This window comes from Callithrix jacchus, chromosome 10, assembly GCF_049354715.1.
Source record: "Callithrix jacchus isolate 240 chromosome 10, calJac240_pri, whole genome shotgun sequence".
NCBI lineage: Eukaryota > Metazoa > Chordata > Mammalia > Primates > Cebidae > Callithrix > Callithrix jacchus.
The window spans coordinates 119,845,191-119,863,792 of record NC_133511.1 but is presented as its reverse complement, the minus strand read 5'-3'; the positions used below and the strand labels follow the sequence as shown (position 1 = coordinate 119,863,792).

At 50.8% G+C, this 18,602-nt stretch overlaps 1 protein-coding gene across 4 annotated transcripts; it reads left to right on the top strand.

Annotated features, from left to right (window-relative positions):
- The first annotated feature begins 407 nt into the window (after nucleotides 1–407).
- TUT1 (terminal uridylyl transferase 1, U6 snRNA-specific) lies at nucleotides 408–17,924 on the top strand. Of its 4 annotated transcripts, none has more exons than XM_009008333.5 (9): nucleotides 408–707; nucleotides 3,467–3,657; nucleotides 10,582–10,897; nucleotides 11,077–11,177; nucleotides 12,987–13,456; nucleotides 15,064–15,173; nucleotides 15,338–15,448; nucleotides 15,620–15,712; nucleotides 16,728–17,924. In XM_009008333.5, exons 2-9 carry the CDS (start codon nucleotides 3,643–3,645, stop codon nucleotides 17,876–17,878), a joined length of 2,367 nt encoding a protein of 788 aa, XP_009006581.1. In that variant the 5' UTR covers nucleotides 408–707; nucleotides 3,467–3,642; the 3' UTR covers nucleotides 17,879–17,924. The 4 variants fall into 4 exon arrangements, with proteins under 4 accessions (XP_009006581.1, XP_009006580.1, XP_009006577.1 ...); XM_009008332.5 differs by lacking the exon at nucleotides 408–707 and adding an exon at nucleotides 1,012–1,043; XM_009008329.5 differs by lacking the exon at nucleotides 408–707 and adding an exon at nucleotides 1,012–1,181.
- Nucleotides 17,925–18,602: the final 678 nt, after the last annotated feature.

The following is an 18,602-nucleotide window of genomic DNA, read 5'->3' as shown; positions in this document are numbered from 1 at the left end:
GGCCCATTAGAAGGAACACCTTAGGGGAGAGAACAAAAAGTTCAGCCTACTGTGTGCTCCTTGGGCACTTCCTTTAGAGATGGGGAACAGCCTCAGCACTTGCGACTTGCTCGCTGTCGCCTTAAGTCCATTTCTCTTTGCATCATTCAAAGCTGTGGGCTGATAACTACAGTACAAGCTGCCGAGCCCACATGATGGTCCTCTGCACCTTGTTATGGTCCCTGTCCCTAGGGCATCCCCAGCTCCCGTAGGTAGCCCCTCACTGTCCCGAGCCTTCATCTCAGCGGTGTTCGGAGGAACTGACAATTATACCTGCTGGGGTTCAACAGCATTTCTCCCCTCCAGTGTCTTTACTAGGTTACCAGCACTCGGTTTTGTCTTGTCGCACTGTCGCACTGCTCCGAGGTGCGACAGTGGCTCTGGCACCTCCGGAGTACACCACGCAGCCCAATACTGCGGAAGGAATGGTCCTGGCTCCCGGGACCTCATGGAGTCCGGAAGGTGCCCGATAGTGGCAGAGCTCCCTAACTAGGGCTAGAAGCAGTCGCAGAATACCCGTTTTGCGAGAGGACAATGGGAGGAAAGGGAGGGAGTACCAGCCCTGAAAAGATTGGAAGTCCAGGGACAGTCCTGGGCTCCGTGGGGCAAAGGACTGAAAGCCGCCGATCCTCCTCCGCCTTTATTCGTCGGGCAAATAAGGGTCGAAGGTAAGGAAGCACGAGTGTTTACTGCTGGGAGAAGGAGGGGCCGCGAGACACCACCCAGCGCCGGCCTTTGTGGCTGCTGTCATAAATATTTACGCCCTTTGGGCCAATCGGCGTCTGAACAGTTTAGAGCACACCAATCGGCTTACTGCATGCAGATAAGCATCGTAAGGCGCGGCTTTTCCCAAAATGGGCGGGGACTTGACACCGGCTAGAAACGGAACCCGGAGTAGCTGGAGCTTGGTTTCCGGAGGAGTTTGTCCGCGCAATTGGAAGACTTTTTGTCACTTCCTATCGGACGGGCGGAAGTTACTTCCGAGCGCGTTGAGCTTTGGAGAAGTGGGTTCTGGTGGTGGCAGAGGTGCTTGTGTATTTGTCGGTACAGGAGAGTCGCTATGGCGGCGGTGGATTCGGATGTCGAATCGCTGCCGCGTGGGGGTTTCCGCTGCTGCCTGTGCCACGTTACTACAGCCAACCGTAAGCGGTGGCTAGTGAGGGACCTGGGTGGTTACGGGCTTTAGTCTTTTGATCCTGGCGAAAGTTAGGGTTATAGGTCTTCGTTCCTGTCAAGTCGGTTGGTAGGGTCTCACCTCCGTTTTTACTCCGCAAGTTCGAGGGGATTTGGAGAGTCGAGAAAGTCCCACCACATTACACTCCTCCTCAGTATATGACATCTCCACGACGCAAGTTTCATTGTTTTATTCCTTCTTTAACCGTCATCTGTAGGACATATGCTCTGTGGCTGGTATTCTGCTGATCTTTAGGGTGGGGGAAGGGGGTTCAGAGATGGAGGGGCTCACCCTCTAGAGATGGAGAAAGTTTCAATGCTTTGTAGTTATGTTTGGAGAACTGTGGGACCACAGAGAATCGGTAACTAAGTCAGAGAAGCCCTACAGAGGACTTACTCAAAGGTGGGGACGGATGAAATAGGTGGCATGAATGACTAGACCATAAGGTACCAGTGAGAAAGAGACAGAAGATGGGTTTCGAAAAACAGACAAGGTTCTTGTATGACAGAGAAGGAGTTTATCAAAACCGCAAATTCCACTTTTTTTTTTTTTCCTTCTGAAACAGGCTCTTGCTCTGTCACCTAGGCTGCAGTGCAGTGTTGTGATCTTGGTTCACTGCAGCCTCAACCTCCCAGGCTCAAGCCATTCTCCTGGTTAGCCTCCCAAGTAGCTGGGTGGACAGGCGCGTACCACCACACCTGTCTAATTTTTTGTTTTTCTGTAGATACAGGGTTTTGCCATGTTATCTAGGCTGGTTTCCAACTCCTGGCCTCAAGTGATCTTCCCCTCTTGGCCTTCAAAGTACTGGGATTACAGGCGTGAACCAAAGTGCTGGCCCCACTTTTGAAGTCTGGAATCACAGTCTTCCCTGTGGGTCTACTTCCATTCTTCCTTTTCTCTGTGAATGGCACTATCACTGTTCATCCAATAGGCCAGGCCAGAAACCTAGGCGTCTTCCTTGGCCCCACATTTACTTTGACATCAAGCAGCTAACTCATAATAAAATAATAGCAATGGCTAGTTTTTTGACATTTACCATGTACGAGACTCTCCAAGTGATATATATGAATAATACCTGTGTGTTTGGTGCTAGGTACTTTTATTTCCATTTTATATCTGAGGAAGTAGGTGCACAGAGAGGCTTTGTAACTTGACCAAGATTTCATACAGCTTCACAGAGTTGGGACTTGAACTTGGGCAGTGTGATTTCAGATCCTGCCCTTGACATCACTATACCATACCATACCCAGAGATGACCCACGAAGTATTCCAGGATCCTAATACTTTTTGTTGTTGTTGTTGTTTTGAGATGGAGTCTTGCTCTGTCACCAGGCTGGAGTGCAGTGGCACGATCTTGGCTCTCTGCAACCTCCACCTCCCGGGTTCAAGCGATTCTTCTGCCTCAGCCTCCTGAGTAGCTGGGACTACAGGCACGTGCCACCACGCCCAGCTGATTTTTGTATTTTTAGTAGAGATGGGGTTTCACCATGTTGGCCAGGATGGTCTTGATCTCTTGACCTCGTAATCTGCCCGCCTAGGCCTCCCAAAGTGCTGGGAATACAGGTGTGAGCCACCGTGCCTGGCCTGAATCCTAGTATCTAGCTTTTCTGTGGATGACCTGGATAAGTTACCTGTTAATTTCTTTCCAACTCTACCTAGCACAAATAGGTGGTTTAAGCTATACTGTCGCACTGGTCTTTAAGTAAAAATTAAAAATAAAAGTAAACAAAATACTTGTGTAGCCAGTTCTCTTGGGAACCACTTAGAAAATGTACTATTTAGGCCAGGTGCGGTGGCTCATGCCTGTAATCCCAGCACTTTGGGAGGCTGAGACAGGCAGATCACTTGAGGTCAGGAGTTCAAGACCAGCCTGGCCAACATAGTGAAACCCTATCTTTACTAAAAATACAAAAATTAGCCGGGTATGGTAGCAGACGCCTGTAGTCCCAGCTACTCAGGAGGCTGAGGCAGGAGAATTTCTTGAACCTGGTAGGTGCAAGTTGCAGTGAACTGAGACTCTGCCACTGAACTTCAGCCTGGGTGACAGAGTGAGACTCTGTCTCAAAAATAAAAATAGAGAATGTATTATTTAGACAAAAGTATAAGAGAGGAAGGTGAAAGGAGCCAGGACTTTGCTTATTCAAAGGTCAGTTTCTGTGGCTTGGAAGGATCAGAGGATTAGGTATGCAGAGAGCAAGGGTAGACTCACTAAAGAGTGCTTTGGGAGTTTTTGTCTCACACTTGTCTTTGCAGGACCCAGCCTCGATGCCCACTTGGGAGGCAGAAAGCACCGGCACCTGGTAGAACTACGAGCTGCGAGAAAGGCCCAGGGACTTCGAAGTGTATTTGTCAGTGGCTTTCCCAGGGATGTGGATTCTGCCAAGCTCTCTGAGTACTTCCAAGCATTTGGACCTGTGGCCAGTATTGTCATGGATAAGGACAAGGTAAAGTGAATGGTTCCGGGGGTAAAGAATGAATCAGGGCTGGGTGTGGTGGCTCACTCCTGTAATCCCAGCAGTTTGGGAGGCCAAACAAGGTGGGCGGATCACCTGAGGTCAGGAGTTCGAGACCAGCCTGGCCAACCAACATGGTGGAACCCCATCTCCACTAAAAGTACAAAATTTAGCTGGGTGTGCTGGCACTAGTCTATAATCCTAGCTGCTTGTGATGCTAAGGCTGGAGAACTGCTAACTAACAAAACCTACAGGAAAGCAAGGCAAAAAGCACGAGCTTGTTTATCTAACACTCTCCGAGGGACAGGGTGTTCTAACCAAACAACCTCAGTACCTCTCAGTGGAAGTTAATAAACTGCTAACGGGTTAACAGTTACAGGCAGACATTGCAGGGACCCGAGATCGCACCACTGCACTCCAGCCTAGGTGACAGAGCAAGACTCATCTCAAAAAAACAATAGTAAAAATAAAAATCCAAGAGGAGGGGAGGTGTGAGAAGCTCCCAAAGCTGGACTAGCCCAAGTGCTGTGATGTCCATCAAGAACAAACCACATTAGGAACCAGCTCAAACAGCCTGTTAGTTTCTCTCTCTTGTCTCTCTGGTACACAGCACATCTGATTCTTTTTTTTTTTTTTTTTTTAAGAAGGACCCTTGCTCTGTCACCCAGGCTGGAGTGCAGTGGCACAATCTCGGCTCACTGCAACCTCTGCCTCCTGGGTTCAAGCGATTCTCCTGCCTCAGCCTCCCGAGTAGCTAGGACTACAGGCACATGCCACCACACTCAGACTCCTGACCTTAGGTGATCCGCATGCCTCAACCTCCCAAAGCGCTGGGATTATAGGCATGAGCCACCACACCCAGTCCTACCCCTTGAATTTTTTCACTCCATCAGAGTTAGTCAGTGGGGGATTTTGTGTGTGTGTCATTTATTGATTCAGTGAATTGTATTTTTTGAGATGGAGTCTCACACTGTTGCCCAGGCCGGAGTGCAACGGTGTGATCTCTGCTTACTGCAACCTCCGCCTTCCAGGTTCAAGTGATTTTCCTGGCTCAGCTTCCTGAGTAGCCACGACACCTGGCTAATTTTTTTTTATTTTTAGTAGAGACAGGGTTTTGCTGTTGTTGGCCAGGCTGGTCTCAAACTCCTGACCTCATGAACCACCTACCTCGGCCTCCTAAAGTGCTGGGATTACAGGCATGAGCCACTGCGCCCGGTTCAGTGAATTCTTTTTTGCCGAATATTTATTCACAGCTAACTTTGTACTAGGCACGATGCTTAGGGCTGCATTCTGAGTAGTGAATGGGATAGATATGGTCCCTGCTCTCATAGAGTCTGTAGTCTAGAGGAGAAAGTGAACAATTAAATAAGTAATTATAGTGAAAAGTTGGTACTTAAAGCACAACATACCATTGGATCAACTCCACAAGAACCTGGTTGATAAACCAGTTAGCAATTTATTAACTTCCGCTGAGAGGTACTGGGGTTGTTTGGTTGGAACACCCTGTCCTTCGGAGAGTGTTAGATAAACAAGCTTGTGCTTTTTGCCTTGCTTCCATGTAGGCTTTGTTAGTGTCCCTTTAGTCCCTTGAAAAAACTTCACCGTTGAAGTGCTGTGTTCCTTGGTCATACTGTGGTTCTGAGGCTGCACTCTCGTTATGTAGGCATGGCTTAGGTAATCCCAAATATCCCTTTGCAGCCCAGATTATCTTTTAGAATGGGGTGGAGTCTGTGTTTGTTAGGGATTGCATTCAGCAACCAAACTACAAATGGCTTAAACAATAGGAAGTTGGCTGGGCACGGTGGCTCACGCCTGTAATCCCAACACTTTGGGAGGCCGGGGTGGGTGGATCACGAGGTCAGGAGATCAAGACCATCCGGGTCAACATGGTGAAACCCTGTCTCTACTAAAAATACAAAAAATTAGCTGGGCATGGTGGCACATGCCTGTAATCCCAGCTACTCAGGAGGCTGAGGCAGGAGAATTGCCTGAACCCAGGAGGCGGAGGCTGTGGTGAGCCGAGATCGCACCATTGCACTCCAGCCTGGGTAACGAGTGAAACTCCGTCTCAAAAAAAAAAAAAAAAAACCAATAGGAACTTAATTTTTCTCATGTAACAAGAAGTCCAGACCTGGGCAGTTCGTGGCTTTGCTGTTTCCTGCTCCTGCCATTATTGGCACGTGGCTCCTTAGTATATAATAAGCCCTCAACAAATAGTAACTCTAGCTATGGATGGTGACTAGTGGTTGAGAGGACAAAAATGGCAAGAACACAGGCTCCTTATTTTTACTTGTTTATTTATTTTTGAGCTGGAGTCTCGCTCTGTCGCCCAGGCTGGAGTGCAGCGACAGAATTTTGGCTCACTGCAAACTCCACCTCTTGCATTCAAGTGATTCTCCTGCCTCAGCCTCCCAAATTGCTGGGATTACAGGCGCCTGCCACCACGCCTGGTGAATTTTTTTGTGTTGTTTTTTTGAGATGGAGTTTTGCTCTTATTGGCCAAGCTAAAGTGCAATGGTGTGATCTCGGCTCACTACAACCTCTGCCTCCAGGGTTCAAATGATTCTCCTGCCTCAGCCTCCTGAATAGTTGGCATTACAGGTGCGTACCACCATGCCCAGCTAATTTTTAAAATATATTTAGTAGACATGGGATTTTACCATGTTAGCCAGGCTGGTCTCGAACTCCTGACCAGCCTGGCAATCCGTCCGCCTTGGCCTCCCAAAGTGCTGGGATTATAGGCATTAGCTACCACACCTGGCTGACACAGTCTTCTGAATCTGCTAATCCTGCCCTCCCTGATGCTTTCTGTGAGGTTTTGTAGAAATATAGAAGCACAGACAAGGCCAAAGGGACACTTACTTTCTAGCTGGGGCTTTGGTTACAAGCTTGGTGTGGTAATGAAGTCTGGTAAACTGTGGTTTCTCAGAGTCAAAAGACTGGCCTGGGTGGGTCCAAGTAGCTACCTTTGTCCTGACTTCGCTTTGGTTCTTTGCTGTGTTTGGCATAAGGGTGAAAGTAAGACTGGGCATGAAGGTGTGCCCTGTAATCCCGGTTACTGGGGAGGCTGAGGCATGGAGGTGTGCCCTGTAATCCCAGTTACTGGGGAGGCTGAGGCATGGAGGTGTGCCCTGTAATTCCAGTTACTGGGGAGGCTGAGGCAGGAGGTGTGCCCTGCAATCCCAGTTACTGGGGAGGCTGAGGCAGGAGGTGTGCCCTGTAATCCCAGTTACTGGGGAGGCTGAGGCAGGTGGTGTGCCTTGTAATCCCAGTTACTGGGGAGGCTGAGGCATGGTGGTGTGCCTTGTAATCCCAGTTACTGGGGAGGCTGAGGCAGGTGGTGTGCCTTGTAATCCCAGTTACTGGGGAGGCTGAGGCAGGTGGTGTGCCCTGTAATCCCAGTTACTGGGGAGGCTGAGGCAGGAGGTGTGCCCTGTAATCCCAGTTACTGGGGAGGCTGAGGCATGGAGGTGTGCCTTGTAATCCCAGTTACTGGGGAGGCTGAGGCAGGAGGTGTGCCCTGTAATCCCAGTTACTGGGGAGGCTGAGGCAGGTGGTGTGCCTTGTAATCCCAGTTACTGGGGAGGCTGAGGCATGGTGGTGTGCCTTGTAATCCCAGTTACTGGGGAGGCTGAGGCATGGTGGTGTGCCTTGTAATCCCAGTTACTGGGGAGGCTGAGGCATGGTGGTGTGCCTTGTAATCCCAGTTACTGGGGAGGCTGAGGCATGGTGGTGTGCCTTGTAATCCCAGTTACTGGGGAGGCTGAGGCATGGTGGTGTGCCTTGTAATCCCAGTTACTGGGGAGGCTGAGGCATGGTGGTGTGCCTTGTAATCCCAGTTACTGGGGAGGCTGAGGCATGGAGGTGTGCCTTGTAATCCCAGTTACTGGGGAGGCTGAGGCATGGTGGTGTGCTTTGTAATCCCAGTTACTGGGGAGGCTGAGGCAGGTGGTGTGCCTTGTAATCCCAGTTACTGGGGAGGCTGAGGCAGGTGGTGTGCCTTGTAATCCCAGTTACTGGGGAGGCTGAGGCATGGTGGTGTGCCTTGTAATCCCAGTTACTGGGGAGGCTGAGGCATGGTGGTGTGCCCTGTAATCCCAGTTACTGGGGAGGCTGAGGCAGGAGGTGTGCCCTGTAATCCCAGTTACTGGGGAGGCTGAGGCAGGAGGTGTGCCCTGTAATCCCAGTAACTGGGGAGGCTGAGGCAGGAGGTGTGCCCTGTAATCCCAGTTACTGGGGAGGCTGAGGCATGGAGGTGTGCCCTGTAATCCCAGTAACTGGGGAGGCTGAGGCATGGTGGTGTGCCCTGTAATCCCAGTTACTGGGGAGGCTGAGGCAGGAGGTGTACCTGAGCTCAGGAATTCAAAGCTATAGTGAGCTATAATCACATCACTGCACTCCAGTCTTGGTGACAGAGCAAAACTCTGTCTCTTTGGAAAACAGAAGGGTGTGGCCAGGCGTGGTGGCCCATGCCTGTAATCCCAGCTCTTTGGGAGGCCAAGGTGGGTGGATCATGAGGTCCGGAGTTTGAAACCAGCCTATCCAAGGTGGTGAAACCCTGTCTCTACTAAAAATACCAAAAAATACAAATACAAAAATAGCTGGGCATGGTGGCACATGCCTATAATCCCAGCTACTTAGGAGGCTGAGGCAGGAGAATTGTTTGAACCCGGGAGGTGGAGGTTGCAGTGAGCTGAGATTGCCCTACTACATCCAGCCTGGGCAAGAGCAAAACTCCGTCTCAAAAAAAAAAAGAATAAAACAAACAAACAAAAAGTATACAGATGCGGTGGCTCATACCTGTAATCCCAGCCCTTTGGGAGGCCAAGGCAGATGGATCACCTGAGGTTAGTAGTTGGAGACCAGCCTGGCCAACATGGTAAAACCCTGTCTCTACTAGTAAAGTTACAAAATATTAGCCAGGCACAATGGCTCATGCCTGTAATTCCAGCATTTTGGGAGACCGAGGTGGGCAGATCATGAGGTCAGGAGTTCAAGACCAGCTTGACCAACATGGTGAAACACTGTCTCTACTAAGAATACAAAAAGTAGCTGGGTGTGGTGGTGTGCACCTGTAATCCCAGCTATTTAGGAGGCTGAGGCAGGAGACTGCTTGAACCCGAGAGATGGAGGTTGCAGTAAGCCAAGGTCACGCCACTACACCCCAGCGTAGGCGACATTGCACTTCAGCCTGGGTGACAGAGCGAGACTCAGTCTCAAAAAAAAAAAAAAAATTACCCGGGCATGGTGGCAGGTGCCTATAATCCCTGCTACTCAGGAGGCAGAGGCAGGAGAATCACTTGAACCTGGGAGGCAGAGGTTGCAGTGAGCTGAGATTGTGCCACTGCATTGCAGCCTCAGCAACAGAGTGAAAATCCATCTCAAAGAAAAAAAGTATACAATTTAGGGGTGTCTATGGTGGTTGACACCTCCCAATCCCAGCCCTTTGGGAGGCTGAGGCAGAAGGATCACTTGAGATCAGGAGTTCACGACCAGCCTGGATAACATGATGAAACCCCATCTTTATTAAAAATACAAAAGTCGCTGGGCGTGGTGGCTCATGCCTGTAATCCCATCGCTTTGGGAGGCTGAGGCAGGTGGATCATGAGGTCAAGAGATTGAGACCATCCTGGTCAACATAATGAAACCCCATCTCTACTAAAAATACAAAAATGAGCTGGGCATGGTGGCGCGTGCCTGTAGTCCCAGCTACTCAGGAGACTGAGGGAAGAGAACTGCCTGAACCCAGGAGGCGGAGGTTGTGGTGAGCCGAGATTGCGCCATTGCATTCCAGCCTGGGTAACGAGCGAAACTCTATTTCAAAAAAAAACAAAACACAAAAGTTATTTGGCTGGGTGAGGTGGCTCATGCCTATAATCCCAGCACTTTGGGAGACTGAGGCAGGTGGATCATGATGTCAGGCGTTCAAGATTAGCCTGACCACGATATTGAAACCCTGTCTCTACTGAAAATACAAAAATTAGCTGGGCGTGGTGGCGAGTGCCTGTAATCCCAGTTACTCGGGAGGCTGAGGCAGAAGAATCACTTGAACCCAGGTGGCAGAGGTTGCAGTGAGCCAAGATGGTACTACTGCACTCTAGCCTGGGCGACAGAGCAAAACTCCATCTCAAAAAAAAAAAACAAAACAAAACAAGAAAAATTAGCCCGGTGTAGTGATGTGCCCCTGTGATCCCACGTACTTGGGAGGCTAAGGTTGTAGAACTGCTTGAACCCAGGAGGTGGAAGTTGCAATGATCTGAGATCTCGCCACTATACTCCAGCTTGGGTGACAGAGCAAGACTCCATCTCAAAAAAAAAAAAAAAAAAAAAAAATTGTACTGGCTGGGTACAGTGGCTCACACCTGTAATCCTCGCACTTTGGGAGGCCAAGACGAGTGGATCATCAGGTCAGGAGTTCGAGACTAGCCTAGCCAACATGGTGAAACCCTGTTTTTACTAAAAATACAAAAATTAGCTGGGCATGGTGGCATGCTTCTGTAATCCCAGCTACTTGGGAGGCTGAGGCAGGAGAATTGCTGGAACCTGGGAGGCAGAGGTTTCCTTGAACTGAGATCATGCCGCTGCACTCTAGCCTGGGTGACAGATTGAGACTCTGTCTCAAAAGAATAAAGAAGTAGAAATGGGATCTGACTATGTTGCCCTGGCTGGTCTCCAACTCCTGGGCTCAAGTAGTTCTCCTGCCTCAGCCTCACAAAGTTCTGGGATTACAGGCATGAGTCACTGCACCTGGCTGAAAGTTGCTTTTCTAAATATGTCCTGTTACGAAAACAGCAAGCAAATATTCTCAATTTATGGGACAGGCCCCATTTCAAAGATTCTCATCAACTGTAGATCACGTGCTTGGATTCTTGGTTCCAAAACCATAATCTCTCTGCCCTTGTTGTTATTTACCAGGGAGTGTTTGCCATTGTGGAGATGGGGGACGTGGGTGCTCGAGAGGCTGTGTTGTCACAGTCCCAGCACAGCCTGGGAGGACATCGCCTGCGTGTCCGGCCACGGGAGCAGAAAGAGTTCCAGAGCCCAGCTGCCAAATCCCCCAAAGGAGCGGCCCCCGACAGTCACCAGCTGGCCAAAGCACTAGCTGAGGCCGCAGATGTGGGGGCACAAATGATAAAGCTTGTGGGGCTGAGGGAGTTGTCCGAGGCTGAGCGGCAACTTCGGAGCCTGGTGGTGGCCCTGATGCAGGAGGTCTTCACAGAGTTCTTCCCTGGTATGTTACCTCCTGCTATGGCTGAGCCCTCCCTGGCATTTGCTCCTCTGTGTCTGTATCCCTGGTCCTCTGTTGGCTAGGGGTGTTTGGTTGCTCTTCCATCTCTTTGCCCCTTTTATTTTTCCTCCTCCTGCTCCTCCCTAACATATCTTGACCTTTCTTCTCTGCTTGGCACCCAGGATGTGTGGTCTACCCTTTTGGCTCTTCCATAAACAGCTTTGATGTCCATGGCTGTGATCTTGACCTCTTCTTGGATCTGGGTGACTTGGAAGAGCCCCAGGTGAGTGAGTGCCCTGGGGAGGCAGCTGGGAAGAGTCAGTGAGAATGGCCGTGTGAGTGTGGACAAGTCCTTTAGCTCTGCATGCCTTAGTTACTCATCTACAATGCAGATAATAGGACCTACCTGAAAGGGTTTATTGTAATAGGAGAGATATGAACATGGATGGGTATTAGATGGATTGAAAATGAATTGACAGGGCCAGGTGGGGTGGCTCACACCTATAATCCCAGCACTTTGGGGAGGCCAAGGCAGGCAGATCACCTGAGGTCAGGAGTTCAAGACCAGCTTGGCCAACATGTAGTGAAATCCGTCTCTACTAAAAAACAAAAACAAAAAAACAGGCTGCGTGCGGTGACTCACGCCTGTAATCCCAGCACTTTGGGAGGCTGAGGTGGGCAGATCACGAGGTCAGGAGTTCGAGACTAGCCAACATGGTGAAACCCCGTCTCTACTAAAAATATAAAAATTAGCCAGGTGTGGTGGCACACACCTGTAATCCCAGCTACTCAGGGGGCTGAGGCAGGAGAATTGCTTGAACCCGGGAGGTGGAGGTTGCAGTGAGCTGAGATCGTGCTACTGGACTCCAGCCTGAGTGACAGAGCGAGACTCTATTTCAAAAAAAAAAAAAAATTAGCTGGGCATGGTGGTACATACCTGTAGACCCAGCTACTTGGGAGGCTGAAGCAGGAAAGATGGCCTGAATGTGGGAGGTGGAGATTGCAGTGAGCCACTGCACTCTAGCCTGGGTTACAGTGCGAGACCCCATCTCAAAAAAAAAGGTAAAATAAAAATAGACTTTATTTTTTAGAAAAGTGTTGGATTCACAGCAAAAGTGAGCAGAAAGTAGAGTTTCCATATGCCTGGTCCCTCCCCCACAACAGGAGCAGGGTTTTTTTTTGAGACAGAGTTTCGCTCCTGTTACCCAGGCTGGAGTGCAATGGTGCGATCTCGGCTCACCGCAACCTCCGCCTCCTGGGTTCAGGCAATTCTCCTGCCTCAGCCTCCTGAGTAGCTGGGATTACAGGCATGTGCCACCATGCCCAGCTAATTTTTTGTATCTTTAGTAGAGACGGGGTTTCACCATTTTGACCAGTATGGTCTCGAGCTCTTGACCTCATGATCCACCTGCCTCGGCCTCCCAAAGTGCTGGTATTACAGGCTTGAGCCACCGCGCCCGGCCAGGAGCAGTTTTTAAAAAATGTTTCATCATTCTTTTATCTTTCTCCCCCCCACCACACGCACATGCACGCGCACGCGCACGCACACGCACATGCTCTCTCTTACTATTTATATTTTCTGAATCATCTGAGAGAAGGTTGCATGTATCACATTCCTTTACCCCTCAATATTTCAATGTGTATTATGAACAAAGGTATTCTAGTGTATAACCACAGCACCATTATTAAGTTGAGGAACTGTTACACTGATGCAAATGGAAACCTGTACAGATACTACAGTCATACTTCAATTTGCTCAGCTGTCCCGACAATGGACTGTTACAGTTTCTCCTTAGTCTTCTTTAGTCTGTAATGGTGCCTCTGTTTTTGTCTTTCATAACAATGACATTTTTTGCAAAGACAGACCTTTTATTTTATAAAATTGAAAGGTTATCAAAATAATGAAAAAAAATAAAATAAAATTGAAAGGTTATCTTAAAATAAAGGTTGCTGTGAAGATGAAATGAATTCATATGCATAAAGCCCTTAGAATAGGGCTGAATAAACTGGAAGTAATATTATCTTGGGGATAGAGATGTTCCTTGATTAGGGGACAGGAGACGCATTTCACTCAGCTCGTTTCTGTCCACAGCCAGTTCCAAAGGCTCCAGAATCTCCATCGCTGGACTCGGCCCTTGCGTCCCCACTGGACCCTCAAGCCCTGGCCTGCACCCCAGCTTCGCCTCCAGACTCACAGCCTCCAGCTTCTCCCCAAGATTCTGAAGCCCTGGACTTTGAAACACCTTCCTCCTCCGTGGCACCCCAAACTCCAGACTCTGCCTTGGCCTCCGAGACCCTTGCTTCTCCCCAGTCTCTGCCTCCAGCCTCACCATTGCTGGAGGACAGGGGACAGGGGGACCTGGGGAAGGCCCTGGAACTAGCAGAGGCCCCAAAGGGGGAGAAAACAGGGGGGACAGCAATGCTGGAGCTGGTGGGATCCATTCTCCGGGGCTGTGTCCCCGGAGTATACCGAGTCCAAACCGTGCCCTCTGCCCGGCGCCCTGTGGTCAAGTTCTGTCATCGGCCTTCAGGTCTCCATGGTGACGTCTCCCTCAGTAACCGGTAACCGGTACCTTTCTTTCTTCTTTTTTTTTTTTGAGATGGTGTTTCACTCTTGTTGCCCAGGCTGGAGTGCAGTGGTGTGATCTCAGCTCACCACAACCTCAGCCTCCCAGGTTCAAGTGATTCTTCTGCCTCAGCCTTCTGAGTAGCTGGGATTAACAGGCATGTGCCACCACGCCAGGCTAATTTTGTATGTTTAGTAGAGATGGGGCTTCTCCATGTTGGTCAGGCTGGTCTCAAACTCCTGACCTCAGGTGATCCGCCCACCTCAGCCTCCCAAAATGCTGGGATTACAGGCGTGAGCCACCGGGCCCGGCCAGTAATTGGTACCTTTCTCTGGGGAAGTCCAGCTGAGAATTCTAGGGTGGGCCAGGAGAGTCTGGCTTGGGAACTCCTGTACCTGCCGAGTTTCAAGTTTGTCCTTGCTTGGGACCATCCCTCTTTCTGTCCTTTATCTCCTCCTGCTCATTTCCATTTCAGTGTTTGTAAAGTGTGTTCCTTAGAATACTACTTTCTTTTTTTATTTTTGAGACGGAGTTTCACTCTTGTTACCCAGGCTGGAGTGCAATGGCGCGATCTGGGCTCACCGCAACCTCCGCCTCCTGGGTTCGGGCAATTCTCCTGCCTCAGCCTCCGGAGTAGCTGGGATTACAGGCACACACCACCATGCCCAGCTAATTTTTTGTATTTTTAGTAGAGACGGGGTTTCACCATGTTAACCAGGATGGTCTTGACCTCTTGACCTCGTGATCCACGCGCCTCGGCCTCCCAAAGTGCTGGGATTACAGGCGTGAGCCACCGCGCCCAGCTAGAATACTACTTTCTTTTTTTTTTTTAAGACGGAGTTTCGCTCTTGTTACCCAGGCTGGAGTGCAATGGTGCGATCTCAACTCACTGCAACCTCCGCCTCCTGGGTTCAGGCAATTCTCCTGCCTCAGCCGCTGGGATTACAGGCACGTACCACAATGCCCAGCTAATTTTTTGTATTTTTAATAGAGATGGGGTTTCGCCACATTGACCAGGATGGTCTCGATCTCTTAACCTCGTGATCCACCCGCCTTGGCCTCCCAAAGTGCTGGGATTACAGGCGTGAGCCACCACACCTGGCCTAGAATACTACTTTCAAGGGATATAGAAAAGAGTTCTATGGTTGAATAAATGTGGGAAATTCCAAATTAGATGCAAAAAGTTTTCTCCATTTCTTCCCTCCTCCCCTCCTTTCTCCTTTCCTTCCTTCCTCTCTCCCTTCCCGTCTTTGTTTCTTTGCAGAGTAAAGGCTCTGGGCAATCCTTTTTTTTTTTTTTTTTTGAGATGAGATCTTGCTCTGTCACCCAGGCTAGAGTACAGTGGTGTGACCACATCTCATGAGCAGTCTTACAATAATGTGCTCTGTGAATGTCCAGGATGGGTTTACAGGATGAAGTGTTTCCCGAACGCGTTTGTCCTTTTGCACACTCTCTCACAAGCTCAGTGTTTGAGCAACATTTGGGGAAACTCTATTTTGGCCTTATTCCAGCTGGCCCGTTATGTAAGTCTGGAATGAAAGTGCGGGGTGGTAGGTTCTGATGTCCCCAAGCCATAACACCCTTGTCCCTGCTTTGTCCCAGGCTGGCCCTGCATAACTCCCGTTTCCTGAGTCTCTGCTCTGAGCTGGATGATCGAGTCCGGCCCCTCGTGTATACCCTCCGCTGCTGGGCTCAGGGCCGGGGACTGTCAGGTGAGAATGAATCAGGACAGGCTTGGGGCTGAGTTGGTGTCAGGAAAAAGGCAGGGATTCTGGGCGAGAAGGTAGGTCCAAATGGGCACCGGGGTTGAGAAAACTGCCAATGAGGGGATTGGAAGCACCTCTGATCTAACCAGAATTATTGCTTATTTACCTAGGGAGTGGCCCCCTTCTTAGTAACTACGCCCTGACCTTGCTGGTGATCTATTTCCTTCAGACCAGGGACCCTCCTGTGTTGCCTACTGTGTCCCAGCTCACCCAGAAAGCAGGTACTCAGCCTAGCCTCCACCCTCTCCATCTTGTTAGCTTCCTCTCTCTTATTCATCACATTTAGACCCCAAAGCAGCTCTGCAAATGAGATCTCTGCTATCACTCTCATTTCTACCCCACCCTCAATCTCCCTGCTTCCAGACTGACTCTCACCTTTTTTACTTTCACAGGAGATGGGGAACAGGTGAAAGTCGATGGCTGGGACTGTAGTTTCCCCAGGGATGCCTCGAGACTGGAGCCCAGCACAAATGTGGAGCCCCTCAGTGAGTTTGGGGAGCCTGGTAGAGGACTAGTAGTGATGTTCATCAATAGTAGGTAACATCACACTGTGTGTCAGGCATGGTTCTCACAGAAAGCCTGTGAGATACCTAACACTATTACTGTCATTTTACAGATGAAGAAACCACGTTTTGGAGCAATTAAGTGGCTTGCCCAAGGTTACATGGCCAGCAAGAGGGAGTAGCATCTGGGAAGGACATCATGTGGGGTCAAGGAGAGAAGTTTGACCTCTTGTTACCTCTTGTTTTTTTTTGAGGCGGCATTTCGCTGTTGTTACCCAGACTGGAGTGCAATGGCATGATCTTGGCTCACTGCAACCTCCGCCTTCTGGGTTCAAGCAATTCTCCTGCCTCAGCCTCCCGAGTAGCTAGGATTACAGGCACGCACAACCATGCCCAGCTAATTTTTGTATTTTTAGTAGAGACGGGGTTTCACCTTGTTGACCAGGATGGTCTCGATCTCTTGACCTCGTGATCCACCTGCCTCGGCCTCCCAAAGTGCTGGGATTTTAGGCGTGAGCCATTGCGCCCGGCCTACCTCTTTTTTTTTTTGAGCCGCGTCTTGCTCTGTCGCCAGGCTGGAGTGCAGTGGCATGACCTCTGCTCACTGCAACCCCTGCCTCCCATGTTCGAGTGATTCTCCTGCCTCAGCCTCCTGAGTAGCTGGGACTACAGGCGCGTGCCACCACACTGAGCTGATTTTTGTATTTTGAGTAGAGATGGGGTTTTACCATGTTGGCCAGGATGGTCTTGATCTCTTGACCTCGTAATCTGCCCGCCTAGGCCTCCCAAAGTGCTGGGATTACAGGCGTGAGCCACCGTGCCTGGCTGACCTCTTGTTCATAGGGATCAGAGAAGTCTAGCTTCCTGGGACTCTGCTGATGCTGAGACCTTCGAAAGGGAAAAAGAAAGTCCTGCCAAGGAAATGGCTCAGGTGCAGGACCTGTCTCAGTTCTGGGCTCTAAATGACCCCCTTTCCCCACTTTTCCTCCTCTTCCAGGTTACCTGCTAGCCCAGTTCTTCTCCTGTGTCTCTTGCTGGGATCTCCGTGGCTCACTGCTGTCCCTGAGGGATGGTCAGGCACTGCCTGTGGCAGGGGGCCTGCCCTCTAATTTCTGGGAGGGTCTGCGCCTTGGCCCCATGAATCTCCAGGACCCTTTTGACCTCAGTCACAATGTTGCAGCCAATGTGACCAGCCGGGTGGCTGGGCGCCTACAGAACTGCTGCCGAGCGGCAGCCAATTACTGCCGAAGCCTCCAGTACCAGCGCCGTTCCTCCCGGGGTCGGGACTGGGGGCTGCTCCCCCTTCTGCAGCCCAGCTCCCCCAGCTCCCTGCTCTCTGCTACGCCAATCCCTTTACCCCTTGTACCCTTCACCCAGCTCACTGCTGCCCTGGTGCAGGTATTCAGGGAAGCACTGGGGTGTCATATAGAACAGGGAACCAAGAGACCGCGGTCAGAAGGAGGTGGAATTGGAGAGTCCTCTCAGGGAGGGACAAACAAAAGACTGAAACTAGATGGACAGAAAAAGAGCTGTGAGGAGGGGAGAGAGGAGCAGCAGGGAGGTGCAGGGGATGGCGGGGAAGACGGGGTAGAAGAGATGGTTGTAGAGGTTGGAGAGATGTCTCAGGACTGGGCCATGCAGAGCCCTGGGCAGCCAGGGGAGCTGCTGCTGATGACTGGCAATCATGGAGCCCCTGGAGAAGAGGGGCAGTCCAGCCAAGCAGCCCTGGCAGAGCAGGGGCCCAAGGGACATGAGGCAGCCTCAGGAGGGTCTCAGGGCGAGGCAGGGAAGGAGATATCCCTCCCCTCCTCGGTGAGCTGGCGCTGTGCCTTGTGGCACCGAGTGTGGCAGGGGCGGCGGCGAGCCCGTAGACGCTTGCAGCAGCAAACCAAGGAAGAAGCTGGAGACAGTGCTGGCACAGGAGCAGGGTGGCTGGCAACTGAGGCTCAGGTCACCCAGGAGCTGAGAGGACTGAGTGGTGGCGAACAGAGGCCAGAAACTGAGCCCCTGCTGAGCTTTGTGGCATCTGTCTCCTCGGCTGACGGAATGCTCACCGTGACCCCACTCCAGGATCCCCAAGGCCTATTCCCTGATCTCCATCATTTCTTACAGTTGTTCCTCCCTCAAGCACTTCGACATCTCAAGTAAAGACATGGCCCCTAAAGGGCAATAAAGCTGCTAGTTTCTTAATACAGAGAGTCTCCCATTTCATTTCCTTCTGGTCATAATCCTCCTTTCTCTACCTCAGAACTTCATGCAGCTGCTCGGCCCTGCCTTGTCGGACCTCGAACATGGGTCTCCCTGCTGCTTTTCACCCCAGCAGCCTGTCCTTCCTATACTTTGCACGGCTCGCGGGGAGTGCGGGGGCAGCACCGTGCGTGGCACCTGGCACCCGTGCAAAGTTCTCAATGGCAGAACGGTGGGTGGCTCTAGCAGTACCGAGGAGAGCCAGGTTTGCCTCCACATTCTTCCTGCACCCCAGATTTATGGGGACAAGGATGGAGGTTTGCGTTCAGGGTTTTTCATTCTCCTTTAAACGAGGAGAGTTCATTCCGTTCTCAAATTGGGTAAGATTTCAAACCTGAACATGGGTCAAAAGCCATGAACATCAGAAGGGACGATGTCAGGGCTTCAAGGCCAGCCCCTACAAGGGCCGAGTCCGGAGGAGGTGGGAGGGACAGGGCGCGTTCTCCCTCTTGTCTTTTCCCTGCTTTGGGCCGATGGCCGGTGCCCTGCTCGCAGTAACAGCACCCTGGAGCTGTAAGGGGCTGGATGTGAGCAAACCTCACTTTGGCAGGCGGGTTCAGACCGGGGGCCCCTGTAAGACACTCATTCCTTTCTGGAGTAAAAGCAGAGCAAGGACTAAAGGGAT